Below are 20,807 nucleotides of genomic sequence, written 5' to 3' on the forward strand. Positions count from 1 at the left end.
GGAATGGATGGATAGATGGACACGTATATTCGCAATTTCCGAGCCAATAGCTCGTAGTTTATCTCTCTTGTGCCCTTGCTTTCTGGTTTTCGCCTATGTTTTCATTGTCGGTACAAGAGTCTAGAGAGGGGGAGGGAGTGGCTGCTCTTCTGTCTGTCTTTGATCCTTGCTTTCATCTGATTCGTAATGGAGCGGTACGAGGTGCTGAGAGACATTGGTTCTGGTAACTTTGGCGTGGCTAAGCTGGTTAGGGATGTGCGAACCAAAGAGCTCTTTGCCATAAAGCTCATCGAGAGAGGACACAAGGTCTCATCTTTCTTCGGCCCTCCGCTTCAAAATCCAATCTTGATCGGTGTTTGTTTCTTAGTGTTCCTCTTCAATTCTTGGTTTCTATTGTCACACTTCGATTGTTTCTTTGCCGATGTAGGATATTATTTCAAATTCATGGTTTGTTGTCCCTTTAATCCATAAATTAAAGAGTTCACCTTTTCAATCTCCCTCTGGGACTTGGCTAAGTTACCAAGTCAATGGCAATTTCTTATTTTTTTTGTTGACTTTCCATATTATTTTTTCTTGCGACTTCTGCACTGGAGGACCCTTTCCACTCTGTACCTGTGTTTTCCCCCTAATCTCTGTATTCTTCGAATAAGATTCAGATTTGGAATCCAATTTCAACACATTAGTTGTTTCCAGTTTGGTAAATTACTGTCGATTTATGAATGTCCTGTAGATATTAATATTTCACTATGTGATTTCTCCTCTTTTGTTTGCAATTGTTTTTAGACTGTGATGCGTTTATCCCTTTGCGAATTGTCATCTTTTTTGGCTGATCTATCATTTTTGATTTCTTGTGCAGATTGATGAGCACGTTCAGAGGGAAATCATGAACCACAGATCACTGAGGCATCCAAATATAGTTCGATTTAAGGAGGTAGCCGGTGCTCTTTTAATATTGAGATGACATTTCTTGTGGCATATTGAGTTGTTTTGGTGACATTTCTTGTTTGTCTTCCTTGGCTTTTAAAGATTGCCAAAGCTGATTAAGACTGTTTATGTTTGTTTGTTCTTTCCATCAATTTATTGATTTATTTACTTGCAAAAAGAGCAGACCTGGATCAGTTCATTGCTACAACCTATCATATCCACAACTAGCCTACAACCAAAGAAGGTTAAAATGGTTGTCTTAATCACAAGCTTTAACTGTCTTGTTCCACATTGTATCAGTGGCTCAAATGATGTAGTATCTGATATGAGTGGAGCTATTTTGCATGGCTGGTGAAAACATACAGTGTAGAAACGGCTAATATGGCTTTTGGTGTGGTATCTATATTTCCATTTATGTTTTACAAGTTGATCTCGTGAGAATGTCAAGTTATTCCATGGCCCTTCAAACATGCTTACCTTGCATGTTTCACATAGCAATTTTGATTCAGAGGATGGTTAGATTTGCATGGTCATTGTTAGTCATGGAGATCAAGCAATAAACAAACAGTATCATCATGTTTTTGGAAACTTGTTATACTTTAAAGTTTAAAGGTTGATGAATCTTGTAAATTAAGTGGGTTAATTGTACTATAGTTGGTCTGAAACTTTCAAGAAACTGTAGCCATCCTATATCGACATAGTTCTCTGTTGAGATAAGATCAAGCTGGTTTCTCCGGCTAATCAACACAATCTTGATAAGATACTTAAATTTGGAAGTACTATGTTGTTTGGTTCAAGTTCTGATTAAAAAGTATGCTGTATGTATGACCAAGTCTGCAAATCTGCTGATTGATCATGTTTGAATCATTTGGTAACTATAGAACATTTACACTGAATTTGCTCTATTGTTTGATTTGCACACACATAGTCACCCACATCCACTGCATTTCTGCATTTTCAATAAACTATTTAGCTAGATCATTTTCTTCAAACACGACGTTTTGCATAAATAGATGATGTTGATATCAGTTTGAGAGAAAATTCCTATCTCTCGCATAATCTTTCTCGTAGTTGTTTCTTTCGGGAGCTGACCTGCTAATCTGGAGGAATGTGCAGAAGCATCTAATACTACCTTGTGTTAGTGAAAATTCATCTTCTTTATGAAATTAAATTACCTTCAGGTCTTGTTAACCCCGACGCATCTAGCCATTGTTATGGAATATGCTGCTGGCGGCGAGCTTTTTGAGAGGATATGCAATGCTGGAAGATTCAGTGAGGATGAGGTATAAGTTCCTCTTATCATCTAAGCTGGTAAATGCTGCCTCACTGCTAGAGGCCATGCTCTAATCATTGAATTCAATTCTCTTACCAAATCAAACAGGCAAGATTCTTCTTTCAACAACTTATATCAGGTGTGAGCTATTGCCACTCCAATGTATGTTTTTTCTCCCTTATTTTTCCCCTTCTGTGTTTTTCCTACAATGTTAAAACTTCAACCTGTAGCATGGTAACAACGTCATAATTATTTTTTATGGCAGCAAATATGTCATCGAGATCTCAAGCTAGAAAACACACTCTTGGATGGTAGCCCGGCACCCCGCCTTAAGATATGTGATTTTGGTTATTCCAAGGTATTTGACTACTATCATAAGCTCAAATTTAATAAGCCGTGATAAATACTTAATCTGTTTATTCTGATTTTCCAGTCCTCAGTCCTGCATTCTCAACCAAAGTCAACTGTTGGCACACCAGCTTACATTGCTCCTGAGGTTTTATCCAGAAGGGAATATGACGGGAAGGTGAGTTATGTTTACCCTCCAGTAGCTTTTCCTTTTTCCAGAGGTATTAAGTGGGTTTGTTGCCCATCTTTCATCAACTTGAATCACTGCTATTGATAAACTATCTGTTTTGCAAAATATATATATATATATATATATATATATATATATCTAGATTGCAGATGTTTGGTCATGTGGAGTAACGCTGTACGTAATGCTGGTCGGATCTTATCCCTTTGAGGACCCAGAGGATCCTAGGAACTTCCGAAAGACACTTGGTGTAAGTATATTTCACTGGTTAATGCTGAATATTTTTCTTTTTCTTCATCCTAGCTTATACCAATTCTTGTACCACTGTAGCTTGGATAAAAACAGAAACAATTTGACAGCCCTTTCGGTCTAATTGAGTAGTAATTCATTTGCCTTGTTGCAATCACTATATATGTGCTTCAAAAAGTTGAAATAGTGAAAAATGAAAATTCTATGTGATGTGTTTTATCTATTAAAGAGGGTAGAGAAAGTTGTAAGTATGGTTAGTTCAAGGTTCAGAATAGTTTTCTCTGATAGGTATTGAAGTTGAGATAAAAGGATGAGTATTTGAATTGCTAAAGATAGAGCAAAAACAGTGAAGGTTTAGGCAATATTATATTTATTAAGACTACAATCAAAGAGTGTTTGTTAATCATAAAGAGATCAGGAAAAAAAAAGAAAATAATAATAGATATTTAAGTGAAGAACATATGTGATAGCGATATAGCCTTTGCCCAAAATACAGATCATCGTAAGAAAAGAAGCATGTAGCTGACTCCAAATAGTTTGTTTACTTTATGTATCGGTTATCATTTACTGTCACTATTTGCTAAAGCGAAAAACATTTCTGTTGGCAGCGGATACTTAGTGTGCAGTACTGCATCCCGGATTATGTTCGAGTATCGAGAGACTGTGCGCATCTTCTTTCTCGGATATTTGTAGCCAACCCTGAGCAGGTATCTCCTTACTAATCCAATCAAGAGACAACAATGAGGAGGAAAAGGGGAAACTAATCGCCTTTTAACTTTAAAGCTGCAGAAGCTAATTCGATTTTTTACCCCGCAGAGGATCACAGTTCCAGAGATCAAAAACCATCCTTGGTTTCTGAAGAATCTGCCCATGGAGCTAACAGATGGGTATCAACATGGTTTGGAGACCGGTGACGCAATGGCTCCAACTCAAAGCATCGAAGAGGTCATGGCCATAATTCAAGAGGCACAGAATCCAGGAGAGGTTCCAAAGCTTGGCCATGGCCACTTCATTGGAGGTGGCAGTATGGATCTTGATGACATGGATGGTGACATGGACCTTGATGACATCGAAACAAGTGGGGATTTTGTGTGCGCTCTCTGAGAGTTCATCAGAAGGGTTGCCATGGTCCCTCCTGGTGTGCATATGGCAGTGTTTTTGGCTGAAGCTGCATGCTGTATGATATGTGCTCCTCTTTTCTTCTTCCTTTTGTGAGGAACAGTAACAATTTTACTTGTTCTTGTTGTTCAGTGGATTACAGATTACAAATGGCTTTCTCTGATATTTCCTTTTTTGTGATTTCACTAAATGGTTGCAGATTTCTCCTCATCAAAGTCGAATGATTGATAGATGCTCAATAAAAGAACGGTCAAACCGAACCAAAATTTTGGATCGTGACATCAATCTTGTCCGTCCATTGAGGCCTTAAGATCAACGAGTGTATTAACGGAAAACAAATTCAATATGTTAACTCGAAACTAAAGGAGTGATTAAAGAGGGGGCGGAACTACTAAACCGGTTCATCTGCAACCGGTCCGGTCCATAAGAAGTCGACTCAAACCAAGTAGAAATTAAATAGGGTCAAGAATTATTGAACCGGTTCAGCTCGAACCGTTCCGGTCCATAAGAAGTCGACACAAACCGGGCATTTGGAAGCCGATCGAAAAGCCTCAGAGGTAAACCCTAAGCGCCGGGCCATCGGGCGTTCTCCTCCGTCCCTTCGCCGTCGCCAAGGGATCCTTCGATTCACAATGAAGGTATTTTACCCTAATCTTCGAATTCTAGCACCGGATACGTTGCTTTAATCTTGTTTATTTCATTTTTACGCCATTTTGTACACTATTTTGTGCCCAAGAAGGTTAGATTTTGCAATCGGTTATGCAATGTTGTGTAATATTTTGCAGTTTAATATTGCAAATCCGGCCACTGGGTGCCAGAAGATGCTCGAGATCGATGACGACCAGAAGCTGTAAGTTCTAATCGAGCCTTCGGAACCATAGTTGCACATGTTGTAGTCAAACGTTGCGTAAATTAATTCTTTGGTTTTCCGTTTTGCTTGAAAGGAACGTCGAAGTAGCTGTTGGTTAGTCGGTTTGTAGATCATAATTCGATGCCGAAGAATGTAACAGGCGTTGTTTTCTTTCTTTGTGATCTAGCTGATTCAGTTGCTTGAGGTGTTAAGATTGTCGAGTGGCTTTTGGACTAGCTGATTGAGACTTGCATGTTCTAGTCAAAATCTTCAAATTCTTGGTGAAGAATGTCCTCTTTGTTTCCACCATAACACCATCTTTTTTGCTCCATACCTTGCTCTATCTTTATGCCTTTTCCGTCATTCCACCTTCTCAAGGTCAATAATTGAGAATGCATATTTTTCAAGGTCAATAATTGATCAATTATTGACTTTGTGAATGATATATGTGTACTAAGAATTTGATGACAAATGTGAGAAAGATGAAGAGCAAACTTTTGTTTTACCTCATCAACATATTTTATTTTATTTTTATGATAAATTATGAAGTGTTACATTCCTTTGAGAAGGGGAATATGTCAATCAATAGGGAATCCATCATTGACTTTAGAGAAAGGGGAAAAAAAAGAAAAACTATATGATTGGGTTTTCGTCTGGTAACTTAATTTATATATCCATGGTTAACTATAATTTCTTGGCCATTTGCATCTGTTCTTTTTTCGACAAGAGGATATCTCAGGAAGTCAGTGGAGATGGCCTTGGTGAGGTATGGGCCTCCCACAGTAAACTAGAATAACAAGTCTTTGCTCTGGAAGTACCATCCTGGAATTAAGGCCTCAACATGCATACATTACAGGAATTCAAGGGCTATGTTTTCAAGATCATGGGAGGGTGTGACAAACAAGGTTTCTCCATGAATCAAGGAGTGTTAACGCCTGGCCATGTTCGCCTGCTTTTGCATAGAGGTAAGCGTATCTCTATTCTGTGCCTCGTCTCATATTATTTAGTGGATGACAAGATTGAGTTTTGGTTAGAAGATTATATAAGATGACAAATTGGAAGATACATATTAATCACTTGATTGTCTCAAAAGTCAGATTTAATTATGACACATGGTTGGATTTCTTGAACTTTATGATATCTAAAATCAATTGCAATGAGATTGTCGCTTTGTGACCCTTTCTTCCAAGTTTATATCCTCATCTGCTATGGATCTTGTGGCAGGGACACCTTGCTTCCATGGTTTTGGGAGGCGCAATGGAGAACGTAGGAGAAAGTCTGTTCGTGGTTGCATTGTTAGTCTTGACCTTTCAGTTTTGAATTTGGATATTGTTACGAAAGGTGAGAATGATCTTCCCGGCTTAACTGACATTGAGAAGCCTAGAATGAGAGGGACCAAAGAGGGCCTCCAAAATAAGGAAGTTATTTAACGTCTCCAAGGAGGATGTCCTCCGCAAGTATGTCAACGCTTACTGCAGAACCTTTACTACCAAATCGGGTAAGTCATTCTATTTGCAGTTAGACTGGTTTTGTATCGTAGTTTGTGACCTAGTAAATGTAGTTCATGATCTTATGAAATCACTGTATAATTGATTTGGTGTTGGTTTATAGTAGTTTGGGTATGGTCCTTTGTCATTTGACAAAAAGAAAGGAATGCTTCTTAATCGCTCTGAGGACATTCACTGGTTTATTGTATGATTGTAATCCAGTTGGCTCTACAAGACGATCATTATTACTTCAAATATTTCTAGAGTTTTTGCTTATTTGCTGAGTATGATAATGGATCCTTTTCTCAATACTGAATCTAGAAGATAAAACTATCATTTTCTGATTGGAGATCTCACATCTAGTATTAACTTGTATACAGCTTGCGAGCAACTTTGTTCAGCAAAAGTTAACTAAGATTATGTTGCTTTCTTCAGTCAATAAATAATAGACTCATGTTGGCTATTACGTAGTCCAAAGCAACATTACATTTTTGTTTTGTGACTTGAGAAGTCAGTTTTGGAGTGCTCACATGAAGTGTGATGTGATTATGCTCATGAGATGTTCTTCTACCCTTTTTTGTAGGCAAGAAATGCAGCAAGGCACCCAAGATTCAGAGGCTTGTGACTCCCTTAACGCTGCAATGGAAGCGAGCCAGGATTGCAGAGAAGAAATCATCTTCCATCTGTTTGTTTGTATAGACAATAGCCCAAATAATATTTCATATAGTATTCTCTATGTTTGGACAATAGTCCAAATAATATTTCATAAAATATAGAATTCTCTCTTGTCATAAAATATTCTGTCCCTTACAATCGGATATAAAAATATATCCTTAACACAACGAGAGATGAACTTATCTTTTTTTGACCATTTGCGTTTACACTCGGAGATTTTAAGTTACTAACTTGAGCATAAGAGGGATCGGATCGAGAAATCTTTTCTGACCTTAGTCTTCACACTTAGAGATTTAAGGTTACTAACTTGAGCATAAGAGGGATTGGATAAAAAAATCTCTCTTGATCTTGATCTTTATACAGGTAGCATCTCAAGAGTTTAGTATTTTCACATCAGAGGTATATCGAACAACACAGCACACATGGTTCGGATCATGCTGGGTTGATCAAGACATTAACAATATTTTTTCTTTTCATTTTTGTGTTAGAAGGAAAATTTGATGTACCAAGGGAAGCATGCTGGGTTGACCAAGACATTAACAATATTTTTTCTTTTCATTTTTGTGCTAGAAGGAAAATTTGATGTACCAAGGGAAGCATAGGTTGACCCCCGCCTCGAGTTGGTCGTTATTCTCCAAAATATCCGGGAGTTGATCCCGACAAACTTTTGTCTCCCATTATTAAAAGCCTTTGACGGCAATACCAATAATTTCAAAACAAGTGAAGAAAATGTTTAATGCATCCCCTATTTGAAGAAGCTTGTTATTGGCAGCTTCCTAAGAGAAGATTAAAAGATATCCTCAGAATGTGAAAAATTATTAAAATAGGGGGTTACCAATATAATTCTCTTATTACAAAAAATATATGTAAAATAAAGAAACAAATCTTTTTTTTTTAACTGCCTGCGTGGATGTAACAGTAACATCAGTAATGCAACTTACTCTGGCATCAGAAGACCTAAATCACATTCTCACCGAACAGTTCCTAACTTAATTTGCTGATGGCAACTTCTTACAGTCAAACGAGAACCACCTGATTTGCAGAATCTGCACTTTCACCTGTTTCAGTGTCGAATGCAGATGGAAAGAGGTACAGAATCTGTCCCTGGCAAAATACTGATGTAATCACCTTAAACTTGGAGCTACAACAATGATGACAATGTATCTACCCAGATACAAAATAACTCAGTTGCACAAATAGAACTACGAGATGAAGTCACAGAACTTCACCTTGGAGCCGATTTGCCATCTTAATCCTGTAACTCAACATGTGTAATAAACAAAAAAAAAAAGTATATGTTACAAAAAGAAATGATATGGATCTTTCACATAATATAGCCCAGCGTATGCCACTGTAACCGGAGTCTCTCATTTGATGAACCTGATCGTATGACAATGTAACCAGAATCTGGAGATTCGAGATTGATCAGGCAGATTCAGTTGCCGATAAGTTTCCTCAATAAGAACATTGATAATTATTCAACTCCCCCCAAACTGTTTCTTCTAGTTCCTCCCAAGACGCTGCAGTCCTTAATTCCTTCCATAAACTAAATATAGCTCCCAGCACATTCTCTTCATGTAAGATACAGTAGCACCTGATAAAACAAACAAGATATTACTTGTGGCCACTGCTAGTCTTTTGAAACTGAAAAATACTGAATTGATGTAATATGTCCTTAACAATTACAGCCCAAGAAGAAAAGAGAAACCTTCGGTCCATCAGAAATTCATGTGTTGCCATACATGATGCAAAATAATAAAAGCAGTATTCAGCCTACATGGAGTGATCAAAATCAATTCAATGCAACTTGGAAGTAACAATCGATTGGGTAAGGACTCTGACATTGGATCAAGAAACATATACATGAAAGCCTTTGAAGATTAGTCTGTCATATACTTCTCCATTATGAAATTCTTGTCATGTCCATGAATTATCCTCATAAGATGGTTTGATCTAGGTCAAAACCAATCCATCCTGACAATCAAATTCTTCACAACTCAGGCTATTCTGACCTAAGGGCTAGTGATAGAAAACATACTTCTAAATTACAAATAGTCCACTCTTCAATATAGGCTATTTGGGTTGGGCTTGATTCAGTTTGAACTGGTTAAACTACTTTAGGTTCAGCCAAGGCTTGGATATTGGCTCAACCCAATCAACTCAAGGTTGGTTCCTGGTTAAGATTTCTCAACTTCACCGAAGCCCCCGAAAAGGAAAATGCATTGATTGGATTGAGTTAGGGGGTCGGATTAACCATCTCAACTTGCAGCCTAGTTCTAGGACAATTTATTGTCAGCCCTTCTGTTGTGAATTAGCATATCTCAACAAGATAAAAGTAATGAGTGGTCACAACAACAACAATATAAATGGATCTGAGAAAACCATATAACCAAGTTACAAAGTGTACGTACATGGCACGATATGACAGTCTTTTGAACTTCGCCTCGTTCTCTGGTACTTTGCAAGAGTGTGCACCCTGTATAGATGCTTTTGACAAGGGAAGTCTATAGCTTCTCAAAAGATGTTTAAAAAGAACTTCATCTCCTCTAAAAACATCCAGATATATTGGAATCAAGTCATATAAAGGATCACCTGGACAACAAATAAAATGATTATGCATGCACAAACGATTAAATTAACAAATGGTGCAAAACTGTTTCTTTTCTCTAAAACAATTATAGCTTTCTCAATGTCTACATAAGGACTAAACTAGTAAATGATATCAGAAATTAGGATACCAAATCACCATATTTGTCAGTAAATTAGTTCATCACTGGACTAACTAAAAACCATTAATGTATGCATGTGTATGAATATGTATATATGCAATTCATAGAAACACAGAAATACACATGAAAGTTTGCTTACTATAATCACAGAAGCAATACTCCCAATTAATCATGTTTTCAAATATTACCAAAAAAACAAAAGAGTTGCTATCTATTTCCCATATATGAAAGCGGTGGGAACAACAAAATCTAGAAATCAGACAGATGTTATCTTAATGCTAAGATGGCATAGGAATCAATCTTCTTACCTTACTAGTCTCTCTTTCATGTAACCTGTGCTTATATATGATTAGTAACTTTAGTAAGATAAAGAACTTGTATTTAATTAGTAAGATAAAGAACTTTCATGAAACCTCTGCTTATATATGATTAGTAAGATAAAGAACACACAAGAAAGTTTGCTTCCTATACTCACAGAAGCAATACTCTCAATTAGTCATCTTCTCAATATTACCAAAAAACCAAAAGAGTTGTTATTTAAATATCATATATGAAAGCAGTGGGAACAACAAACTGTAGAAATCAGAGAGATGTTATCCTAATGCTAAGATGGCATAGGAACGCACCTAAAACAAAAGTTCTTTTATCTTACTAATCATATATAAGCACAGGTTACATGAAAGAGATGCTGGTAAAAGTAAGAAGATCGACATGAAAACAAGTTACAGCCTGTACTTATGTAGGCACTTCACATAATTCTTTCCAACAAGTGAAGAATTTATATTTGGCATAGGCTGTAAATCCCAAAGCCAAATGTGCTAGTACTTTCCCACGCTACGAAATTTATGTTCTGACTTATCTCCATATATCAGTGGAACAAGTATTATATAGTCGATACTAAAAATCAAATGTGACATACTACTGAAAGTTTTCCAGATTGACACTTCTACAGATTTCAATTTATGTGACTATGGAACTGGGTTGACTAACTGGAACAGAAAGTAACTTTTAGAAGATTTCTCTGAGAAAATCATAGATATCCAGGTGCATGTCATCAAGAGGAAAAAGAATTTCAACTACTGAAACGAAGTGATAGAAAATCTTGTTAAGTTTTTTTCCTCGACCTTGTAGAAGGGCTTAAGTGGAAGTGTTGCCACAAATAAGAAGAATATAATAGAAGAAGGGGGGAAAAGGTTTTTGGTCAAACAATCACTAACCACAGTACAAGTAAGTTATTAAAGAAAGGGATTCTGAACAAAATAGAATTTGACTACTAATCTTGATTAACAAAAATTCAAGACAGTTAATTCTGTTTGTAACAGTTAATTTTGTTTGTATCATATATCAAGTCCAGAGGTGTATAGAATAGAGATGATTCTTACCACATTTTAAGCAGCTTGAATATATGGACATTAACATGCCTCTTTAAATAAGTTGACTCTTCAATATAGGTCTCCAGAAGAGGCAAAAAGAAGATAGGATTTGCCGACTAAAAAGGAAAATCTTGAAGGTTGATGATTGGTACAAAGATAAACTCAGAGCATTCTTTCTCCCATGTAAAATTTGGTCAATCTTTTGTAATACATTATTCTTTTTGGTGTCTACTATGGTTATTTAAGCTATTGTCAATTATGTCATACATGATACTAGTATGATTTAAAAATTGAGTTTCGAATATCCATTACATGCAACTGAGACCCCCAACAGCATAAATTATAAAAGATAGGTTTTCATGAGAAAATTACTGACCTATTGACAGGTCACTAAAATCAATAATGTGAGTTGGCTGCCATTTCCTTAGCCTTCCTTCTGTTTCATGAGCATCCAATTCTCCATTAACAGCTAGAGCTAAACATGAAGAATGCTCAAAGCAAGGAATAGGTTGGCATGGTTCCATGTGAATGTTGTCATCCATGATATCTGAATGTATCCAAGTAGGAGATACACCAACCTTGTACAAGCCATTATCATCCTGCTTCATCCAAAAAGACATATAAGCTAAAAGGGGATACTTGTACCATAGAGATGAGGGAAGAAAAGAATGAGAACCAAGACAATGACCTTTGTTAAGTCCAGCAACATCGTGAGGTCATGTGGAATATATGCATCAGCCTTCTCTATTAGATGTCTTGGTATAGGGTCCCCCCTGAATATTTGAATAGAATGTTATATGACATCATGTTTCAATCAAAACCACTAAACACAGCATATATATTCATAGGGTGCTTGACTTTATTCTTCAAGTGTTCCAATAATTTAATGAACATGAATCAGTATTGGAGCTGAAAGCAATAGTCTTGCAGAGGAGGGAAAACACAGGTGGGGTCATGATAATCAAAATATGAGTGGAGAAATTAAGGATTTATAGATGATGTTATAGTATAGCATTTGGAAAAAATAGATGAGAAATAACTAAAACAAGAATGCAATGATCAAGAAGAATGATATTAGGTAAACAAAATTTATCTATCAAAAACTTTCCCCTAGCCTAACTAAAAGAATTGAGGGCAACCCATATCATATTTCCAAATGCATAGATGTAATTATTAAAATAGGAATTGACCTTGCTAGGCCACCTGATGTCATATAGTTAACAAAGTGAATAATAATTAGTGAATATGAATGAATTATGTTGCCCTTCAAACAAATACTGGGACGAGTTTATCTTACAAGTTATAACCTGCTCCCAGGCCCTACCATCTACCAGACTTTAACAAGTATTTACTCCGGTCAAAAATATTTATGATAACATAACCAAATTAAGTACCTCGCATTGCTATACCATCTAAAGCAAAACATCACTTACCACACGCTGAGACGTTTTTGAACATCCCTTGTTCTTCTATTCAGAGCCATAAGAATAAGTTCCCAGTCCAGTGGAATATTATTATCTTCAGAAGTCACTTGTGTTGAAGCATTATTGACATTTAATTTGTTTCTATAATGGAAGTAAGGTAAGGGTAAGAGGTGAAGATTTCGCAGTTGTTCTCCCAAAAATGAAGCCAAATGTAAGGCATCATCCCTAGAGAGTGTATCCCGCCTGCAACAGAAAGAGAATCAGTATCCACTTTATTGCTAAAATACTCAATGTTCCATGATAATGCAGAGGCATATATTCAGCAGTTAGTAAGTAGAATGATCACCTATTAAAACTTCTGACTATTGAAAAACTTACAAATTAGCAAAAATATCCCCTTTGCATCTTTTAGTTACTATGTAAGGCCACATCTTTGTGCATGGAATGGATCCTGCATCAGCAAGTTCGATCTTTTTCTTGCTCCATATACCAAAGGGAAAACTATCCTTCATGCAATCTCCTATAAGTTTGCAATTGGCAATCACATCAGGGACCCCTTTTCCATCCCATGGAAATATTTTAAGAAAGCCATTTTCTTCGGAGAGAAGCCCACTTGCAAAAACTTCAGGAACATGATCTTTCAGAGATGAGTTGGTATGTTGAAGAAGATGGTAGAACTGAAGCTGGCAAAGCAGAAGAAACAGAAATTGACGAAAGATTACAAAAGAGTAGCATAATAACAGAACAATGCAAGAAGTGATACCTCAGTGCCCAAACTGTGAATAGAAGAATTCAGACCCCCTTCAGCAAAGAGTTTTATTACATAGTCAGAAACAAGATAAACCTGCAAAAGCAGAATAATTTGTCCATGTAAACAAAGCAGATTACGCCTGGGATCATTCTAAATTAACAAGAGAAAAAGCAGATTCACATAATATCCCAAGCCTGAAACATTTACCAAATTTAAAAGGTTCAGGACCAAATCTAAATGTTCATAAACTAAAATTTCTAGAAGCAACAAAGAACTCAGTGAATCAATCTGATACCTATCTGATACTAATATATGTTGCAAAGTCTTGTCAGGAAAAGCAAACTACCATAAAGCTTGTTTATGCATGTTCCAAGAAAGATTATAAAGAAACTACTTACAGGATTGCTACCTGTGCCAACAGGAAACTTCTCATCATCCAAAGGCGGGGGCAGATTATGGCATGTACAAACTTCTATCAAGCGTGCATACCATTTGTCGATGTCTAAAGCTATTTGTGCTCCCTAGAAGCAACAGAACACACATTTCTAAAAATTGTGAGAGAGAACAAGTTGACAATTTAAATATCCACAAATTTAAAAATAAACCATAGAAGTTCCATTTTCTCCACCATATACTTTGTTCTGTCAATATCAAAAAAGATATCAATAAATAATACCTTCCATATTAATTCTCTTATTGCTGGTTTTGAAATCCAGAGCTTGTATAACCATTCTCGCATTTCTCTTTGCCCAATGGAGTTGCTAGGGCTCCAAACAGAATTATAGTGGTCTCTATTTTCCTCCAAAAATGTAGATAAAAAGCTTATGTCATAAGAGAAACTCTCATTCTGGATCTTACTATGGAGCGGGGACAGTGCATTTTCAGCACGCCAACTGTCATTGAATTGAAATGGTTTGCTCCCAAGACCAGAACCTTTGAGTCTTTTTTCTTTCCTAGGCATATCAGGGTCGTCCAATGAACTTGTTTTAGGAAACCCATCACTTTCTACACTTCTAAGAAAATTATTTTCGACAGCCAGAAATCCAGCACGACATACTCCTTTATGACGATGACCAGGAGCCATATCCAGACATACAAACTCGAAGTTTGTTTTATTCACAAAGTTTTGTGTGATAGCAACAGTTGTTTCTAAATTTAGCACGCAATGCCACCAACCACTGGGCAAGAATATAGTCTCACCAGGCAACTGAGTACATTCTAATGGCTTATCATGATCAGCAAGCTGAGGATAGACATCCAGCCACCACTGCAGAATGCAAACTTATTTTTACATGAGTGAAACATGGTTATAATATACTGGTTTCACAGACAATAATTCTAGTTACCTGCAAGGATGTTGGGGTTTCAATATTAATATCACCATCTTCTTCATTCACATGTACAGTAACACCTGCAGGCACTCTACCTGGCGGATAAAGTGCCCATCTGTAAAGAAATAATGTAGTATTAGTCATATATGAGTAGTTCATCAGAAGAGACGAAAGCATGCTGAAGCAAACAAGTACAAGTGCACAGCTATAATACTAAAATCACCTACCAAGAACTAAATCTGTGAGATCAGTCAACATCTCGAAGTATCATGTGGAGAAATTCATTAAAATCATGCAGCTGTGGAAGTCCATGACATTAGTAGCCATGACAAAATTTTCAAAAACTTTCTACACAGACATGATACTCTGTTAGCTGTGCAACTACATATAAATATATTTTTTTAGAAAATACTGACATATCCTGCAACCTAGCATGGAGTATTATGCAACCAAAGAAGGAACACTACCAGATGATTGATTCATTTTTCTTTCTTTTTGGTGAAGATATGATGATTTCTTTAGGGGTTGAAAGTTGATGATAAGATGGTTGACTAATCAGTGTAGCGAAGTATATGATTTACTAATTATAAACAACTCCTCAAAGTATATTCAAAGTAGGTAGCATTTAAGTACAGCAATAGATAAGCCAATAACCCAAATTATTCTAGAAGCAAACTGACCTTTTTCGTCCAACAAGAAGTGTGTTCCAGGCACTGGTCAAAGCTGGATCAACATGCCAAGATGCTCCAGACCTTTCTGGCCCAATAATTAGCCATCTAAATGCAGGTCGTTTATCTGGATCTAAGACATCAAAGAAATCTTCTTGGAAGAGATAGGGAACGCTATAATCATCCAAGAGGGATGGTGCAACTTCCCCAAACTGGAAAAACAGTGTCATTTAAAAAATTTCAATCAGCACCACATAGCACTCTTTACAAGACTGAGAAATATGGAGCTACCTTCTCATCAAAAATGTATAGGGGATCTTCATCATGCTGAACTTCCATGTATGAGATATAATCTCTGAATTTCATGGTAATCTTCTTAGAACTCCTTTGAGATATCCTAAATGCAACATCCCCATAGTTCAATGATAGCTGGTCAACCATCCACTTAGTTCTTGCTGGCCAAGTATAGGCCAATTCAGTAAGCAAAACCTGAAAAGGAAGTATAATTAGAAGTCCCATATCAACTAAAATGACATAAAATTCAAAACTGTTAAAAGCTAGCATGGACAAAATATGAGAAAGGCGAAATACAGTCTTGAGAGAATACAGGAGGGTTAAAAAATACATATATAGTTACACAACGCAGAAATGATGATCAAATGGTGCATGCACATAATTTAGCCAACTATCATGACCAAAGAAACAAGCCTTGTCTATAAAGATTTTACACTTAGAGACTCATCTTATGAGTTACTTTCTCAAGACATAAAATGAATCTACAAGATTTGCATATCAATCATGGAAATGACAATAATTTCTCTGCATTTTACACACATAATTTTTGCAAAACTGAAAAAGGCCTTGTTCTGAAACTTACTGGCCTTTTGCCATCGTACTCAGACTGAAACTCCTCCAAGGTAAGACTCTTCTTTCTTTCGATATCTCCAACGTCGAATGAGTATGCAGTCAAAGTGGTAAAACATCTGTACCATCTTTTGTACAAAAACCAAGAGATGAATCCTGCAGAAGCAGGACAGTCACTTCATTTATGGATGACTATTATTTGTCTGATAAGATAGCTAGCTTAAAACAACAAGAGCTGCGAATGAAAATGTTAGTACCATCAAATTGCCGAGGTTTTTCACAAATCTCAGATTTGGTATAGAGGTTTTGCCTGGAGCATATATAATGAAGAAAACTAAAGTTTGTCAGCAGCGTCTTTTGGCTGTTTCTGAGTTCTTCAAGAAAGGCAAAAAAAAAGGGGGGGGGGGGGGGGGGGTGGTGTGGTTCGTACCATGGCTACAAAGCCAATCTACTTGCCTGTGTAGTGTTGTCTTCTTCCAACTGCTTCTGTACTCAACAAGACCTCCATCTCTAAGACACTGACTCATCCACAGTGGCTCCTCGTTGCAGAGTATATACATAACACTATAAGATTCAACAAGTCAAATTACCTAATACTCAAACTAAAAAAGGAGCATAAAAAACATGGAATGTCAATCGAGCATTTAAGCTTCATACTATCCCCCCCAACGCACAGGAATAACATGGACTCACACTTGTTAATTCTTAGAATCAAGATAACACTGACAATAGTACCAACCTATAATTCTTCTCATTCAATAAAAGAAGAGAGACCTAGGTCATCAAGAACCCCTATCCATGGAAGCCATATTCTTCCACAATCTTAAATCTCACCATTATCACATGTCTATATCACGATCTTCAACAAATTAAGTTTGGAATTCAAGAAGAAAAAGTGAAGAGGAAGAGAAGGAATCGAGGGGAGGCGGAAGAAAACCTGCTGACGCAAGAGAGGAGGGCAAGATCGGTCGGGGAGAGGAGATCGAGGATGGCGCAAAGGGTCTCGTCGGGAAGGACACGGAGGGTGCCAAGGGCGTCGGGCCTCCGATCTCCGATCATCGGCTCCATAGAAAGATACACGTAGAGAATCAACGCTCGGGGGCTGAACGGGCGAGGATTTCTACCCTCCGCTTTCGCTGCGAAGCGGCTGTGACGGGATCGCGTTGGGGGAAGGGAGCAAGCATTTAAAAAGCTGGTTTACTTATCCGCGTTACCCCGACGCGAAAGCCACGCGGCTGTCATCCCCACGTAGGAAGCCGAATCGCACACGGTCTTATTCCATGTCAACGTGGCCACTTGGCACAAACATGGGGGGTAACATTTCGCACGGGCAAAGCATTTCTGGAAGCTGCCGATAGAAAAATGTTTCTGTTTTGGACTTTTCGCGCAAAATACATTTCTATTTCAATCCCAAATATATAGCTAAATTAAGAATTCTAGTGAAGGGTAGTTCGGTAATTTTAGCATTTTTTTAATCCTTATTTCCATTCCTTCTGTGCAATTTTTTTGCTTTCCGTTCTTCTTACTCTTCTTTTCTTCTCCTAATTATCGGAATATCTTTCTCATCACGATGGAATTAGGTATTAATCCGAAAGATATCATATTTTAAATTAATTAAAAAATATAAAAATATGACCGATAATTGAGTATTTATATTTAATAAAATTGAATTTTATTAAGAAAATATCTATTCGTAATCGAGGGATTATAATTAGGAATATTAAAAAAAATTTAATATTTCTAAAAGTGGACATGAATGCTCACTTCGTGTTCTTCCTCCTCTTCGATTCGGTCGATAGTGATCTGAGCATGCGTGGGCGACGACTGCAGAGGGCGGACGACCCTTGCGAGGGTCATCGATGGAAACAACAATAGCTATTCGAGTGGTTGCTGGAGCCCAACCACCTTGACGGTCCTGACCTTGAAGGTTTCTTTGAAAGGGGCTGCGGAGGAGACAAAGGAGAAGAACGCGGTGGACGCGACGGAGGTTTGCGGCGTTCATGGATGAGAAGGCGAGGGAGCAGTAAACACAGTCAATGGAGGGGGTGTCGAGCAAGCGACGTTGCATCTGGCTACACCTACCAAGGGCGGCGAGAACAGGAGAGGCAAAGTTGATGTGCCATAAAGTAACATTCATAAGACATGTTGTCCACAGCAGGGATGAAACAGAGTAGATATCTGCTCTCGTGGCTTAATGTAGGAGGAACATTCATGGAGATCTGAGGTCGAGAGCAGAGATTCCGATTTCGTTCCGTCAGAATGGCTCGGGTGGCGAAGAGCTCGGGCCGGTCCGATGCAGCGACTGGATGCGCCGCTTCCTCAAGCGCTCGGCGATGATGAAGGCCAGCTCCAGGGACTGGGATGCGTTGAGCCTGGGGTCGCAGTGGGTGTGGTACCGCGAGCTGAGGTCGTCGAAGGTGACGGCGCGAGACCCGCCGATGCACTCTGTCACGTTCTGCCCCGTCATCTCCAGATGCACGCCGCCCGGGTGGCTCCCCTCCTGCTCGTGCACGTCGAAGAATGCTCGCAACTCCGCCTGGCCACACAGAAGGAAGGCAGTTAATGTTGAGGTTCCAAAGTTCGATGCGGTAGGAGACATGACCGGAGGACGGATTCACACCCGGATGGCGTCAAAAGGCCGAGTTTTGAGGCCACACGGGGCCTTGATGGTGTTGCCGTGCATGGGATCGCTCACCCAAGTCACAATCTGACCTGCAGAGCGAACAGCCCTGATGAGGTGAGGAAGCTTCACCCTCATGTTCTCTGCTCCCATCCGTGCGATTACGGTGATCCTTCCAGGTTTGTTGTGGGGATTCAGAATCTCTGTCAACTTCACCAGCTCCTTAGGATTCATCTTGTCGCTCACCTACATCCATCCAACTTAGCTTATGAATCATCACCTCGCCTCTTCGACGTAGTTTCCAATCTGATAAAGGCAGAGAGGAACTGCTAATTACCTTGATGCCCAACGGGTTGGCAACGCCACGAAGGAACTCGACGTGGGCACCGTCGAGCTGCCGGGTCCGCTCGCCGACCCAGAGGAAGTGGGCGGAGCAGTCGTAATAGAGGCCAGAGGTGGAGTCCTGTCGAGTGAGAGCCTGCTCATAGGGAAGGAGAAGGCACTCATGGGAGGTCCAGAACTCGGTCGTGGTCATTATGGGGTGGTCCATCGTCAACCCCGCCGCAGCCATGAACCCCAGTGCGTCGTCCACCCGGTGTGCCAGCTCCTGATATCTGCAACAATTCATCGAAGTTGATCGCTAGATGTCCATTATTAGGCAATGAATCAGGCAGAGAAACAGAGCAGTAGAATCTTTAGAAGATAGTGGAAGCTCTAGAATCCTAGCAAAGAGCAAAAGGGACTCGCCGGTCTCCCTGCTCGCTGTGTTCGGTAAAGTCCAAGTTCCACTGCGTGACCCTCTGCATCGCGGCGTAACCTCCGGTGGCAAACGCCCGCAGCAGGTTCAGCGTCGCCGCCGACTGGGTGTATGCCCTTATCATCCTCTGCGGATCCGGGACCCGGGATTTGGCGTCGAAGGCGTCGCCGTTCACGTTGTCTCCCCTGTAGCTCGGCAGCTTCACCCCGTCTCGCTCCTCCAAGGGCTCCGACCTCGGCTTCGCAAACTGCCCCGCCATCCGCCCCACCTGCACAACGAATCGCCACGGCGATTCAACCATCAGATGCACCAGAACCTTCACCCAGCCCACGGCCCAGATCTCGTCGGATCTCGGTTGTCACCGCCTTACCCGGACAACCGGCATCTGGCCGCCGAACATGAGGACGGCGCCCATCTGGAGGAGGACGCGGAAGGTGTCGCGGATGTTGTTGGCGTTGAACTCCTTAAAGCTCTCGGCGCAGTCGCCGCCCTGGAGGAGGAAGGCCCGCCCAACGGCCGCGTCCGCCAGGCGCTCCTCTAGGTGGCGCGCCTCCCCGGCGAACACGATCGGCGGGAAGCTCTCGATCGTCCGTAGCACCTCCGACAGCTCCTTCTCATCCGGATATTCCGGCAGCTGCAGCGCCTTCTTAGCCTTCCAGCTGTCCACCGCCCACTTCGTCGACGGTGCCGGAGCCGTGTCCAGTTTCTTGGGCTTGTTGGTCACGACCGGCGTCTTGGCTGGCTCCGCGGCGTGCACGGAGGAGATGGACCGGCGAGGTCTGATCCGACACGTCTTCGGGAGGAAGGAAGCAAGGCCGGGTTGGCGGTTGTCTCGCTCGGTGGCGGAGAGGACAGAGGAGGAGGAAAGACGGTGGAGGAGGTTGGTGGCAGGGGAGAGGGTGGCCATATCCTCGAGAGAGCAGCTTGTCTTTACTGCCGGGGGATGAGTTAGATAGAGGGAGGAGAGCGGGTGGCAATGGCACTTTATAGGGGGAACGAAGGTTGTGGGGGTTGGTGAGGTGGTAGTTGGCGCAGGGGATCCTTCGTGACGCATGTTAGCATTGCTGGCAGAAGCAATCTCGTGTCATATAAGCACCACAGTAGAGCTCAAAACATAGCTCAACGATCCTCCTGTCTCACTAAAGCTAACACATGTTAACGATTCTACGTCAGGTGTT

The 20,807-nt window shown here is 39.8% G+C and overlaps 3 protein-coding genes and 1 pseudogene across 3 annotated transcripts; 2 read left to right on the top strand and 2 right to left on the bottom strand.

The window, feature by feature from the left end:
• Nucleotides 1-4,263, top strand: LOC135673388 (serine/threonine-protein kinase SAPK1-like). Its single transcript, XM_065182332.1, has 9 exons — nt 1-306; nt 857-931; nt 2,106-2,207; nt 2,306-2,359; nt 2,463-2,555; nt 2,631-2,723; nt 2,878-2,982; nt 3,590-3,688; nt 3,798-4,263. Exons 1-9 carry the CDS (start codon nt 187-189, stop codon nt 4,083-4,085), a joined length of 1,029 nt encoding a protein of 342 aa, XP_065038404.1. The 5' UTR covers nt 1-186; the 3' UTR covers nt 4,086-4,263.
• Nucleotides 4,264-4,411: 148 nt separating this feature from the next.
• Nucleotides 4,412-7,233, top strand: LOC135587066 (small ribosomal subunit protein eS6-like; annotated as a pseudogene).
• Nucleotides 7,234-8,217: 984 nt separating this feature from the next.
• LOC103991558 (lysine-specific demethylase JMJ21) lies at nt 8,218-17,435 on the bottom strand. The gene is made up of 16 exons (XM_009411054.3): nt 17,190-17,435; nt 16,709-16,816; nt 16,510-16,562; nt 16,266-16,408; nt 15,680-15,877; nt 15,401-15,600; nt 14,736-14,835; nt 14,066-14,656; nt 13,788-13,910; nt 13,402-13,482; nt 13,017-13,321; nt 12,648-12,881; nt 11,903-11,987; nt 11,591-11,813; nt 9,524-9,704; nt 8,218-8,706 (listed from the first exon to the last, which is right to left on the bottom strand). The coding sequence occupies exons 1-16, from the start codon at nt 17,318-17,320 to the stop codon at nt 8,568-8,570; spliced, it is 2,895 nt and encodes a 964-aa protein (XP_009409329.2). The 5' UTR covers nt 17,321-17,435; the 3' UTR covers nt 8,218-8,567.
• Nucleotides 17,436-18,353: 918 nt separating this feature from the next.
• On the bottom strand, nt 18,354-20,575 carry LOC103991548 (phospho-2-dehydro-3-deoxyheptonate aldolase 2, chloroplastic). Its single transcript, XM_009411043.3, has 5 exons — nt 20,000-20,575; nt 19,620-19,897; nt 19,210-19,486; nt 18,873-19,118; nt 18,354-18,788 (listed from the first exon to the last, which is right to left on the bottom strand). Exons 1-5 carry the CDS (start codon nt 20,534-20,536, stop codon nt 18,507-18,509), a joined length of 1,620 nt encoding a protein of 539 aa, XP_009409318.2. The 5' UTR covers nt 20,537-20,575; the 3' UTR covers nt 18,354-18,506.
• Between the last annotated feature and the right edge of the window lie 232 nt (nt 20,576-20,807).

The sequence above is a fragment of the Musa acuminata genome, chromosome BXJ1-1, assembly GCF_036884655.1.
Source record: "Musa acuminata AAA Group cultivar baxijiao chromosome BXJ1-1, Cavendish_Baxijiao_AAA, whole genome shotgun sequence".
NCBI lineage: Eukaryota > Viridiplantae > Streptophyta > Magnoliopsida > Zingiberales > Musaceae > Musa > Musa acuminata.

Coding starts and splice junctions, on each gene's coding strand:
- LOC135673388 (XM_065182332.1), top strand. CDS start 187: ATGGAGCGGTACGAGGTGCTGAGAGACATTGGTTCTGGTAACTTTGGC. Junction 307..856: donor TCATCGAGAGAGGACACAAG/GTCTCATCTTTC, acceptor TTTCTTGTGCAG/ATTGATGAGCACGTTCAGAG. Junction 2,556..2,630: donor GTGATTTTGGTTATTCCAAG/GTATTTGACTAC, acceptor CTGATTTTCCAG/TCCTCAGTCCTGCATTCTCA.
- LOC103991558 (XM_009411054.3), bottom strand. CDS start 17,320: ATGGAGCCGATGATCGGAGATCGGAGGCCCGACGCCCTTGGCACCCTC. Junction 14,836..15,400: donor CTTCTTGTTGGACGAAAAAG/GTCAGTTTGCTT, acceptor ATTTCTTTACAG/ATGGGCACTTTATCCGCCAG. Junction 13,483..13,787: donor TTGGCACAGGTAGCAATCCT/GTAAGTAGTTTC, acceptor CTGCTTTTGCAG/GTTTATCTTGTTTCTGACTA.
- LOC103991548 (XM_009411043.3), bottom strand. CDS start 20,536: ATGGCCACCCTCTCCCCTGCCACCAACCTCCTCCACCGTCTTTCCTCC. Junction 19,487..19,619: donor CACAGCGAGCAGGGAGACCG/GCGAGTCCCTTT, acceptor GAATTGTTGCAG/ATATCAGGAGCTGGCACACC. Junction 18,789..18,872: donor GGCCTTTTGACGCCATCCGG/GTGTGAATCCGT, acceptor CTGTGTGGCCAG/GCGGAGTTGCGAGCATTCTT.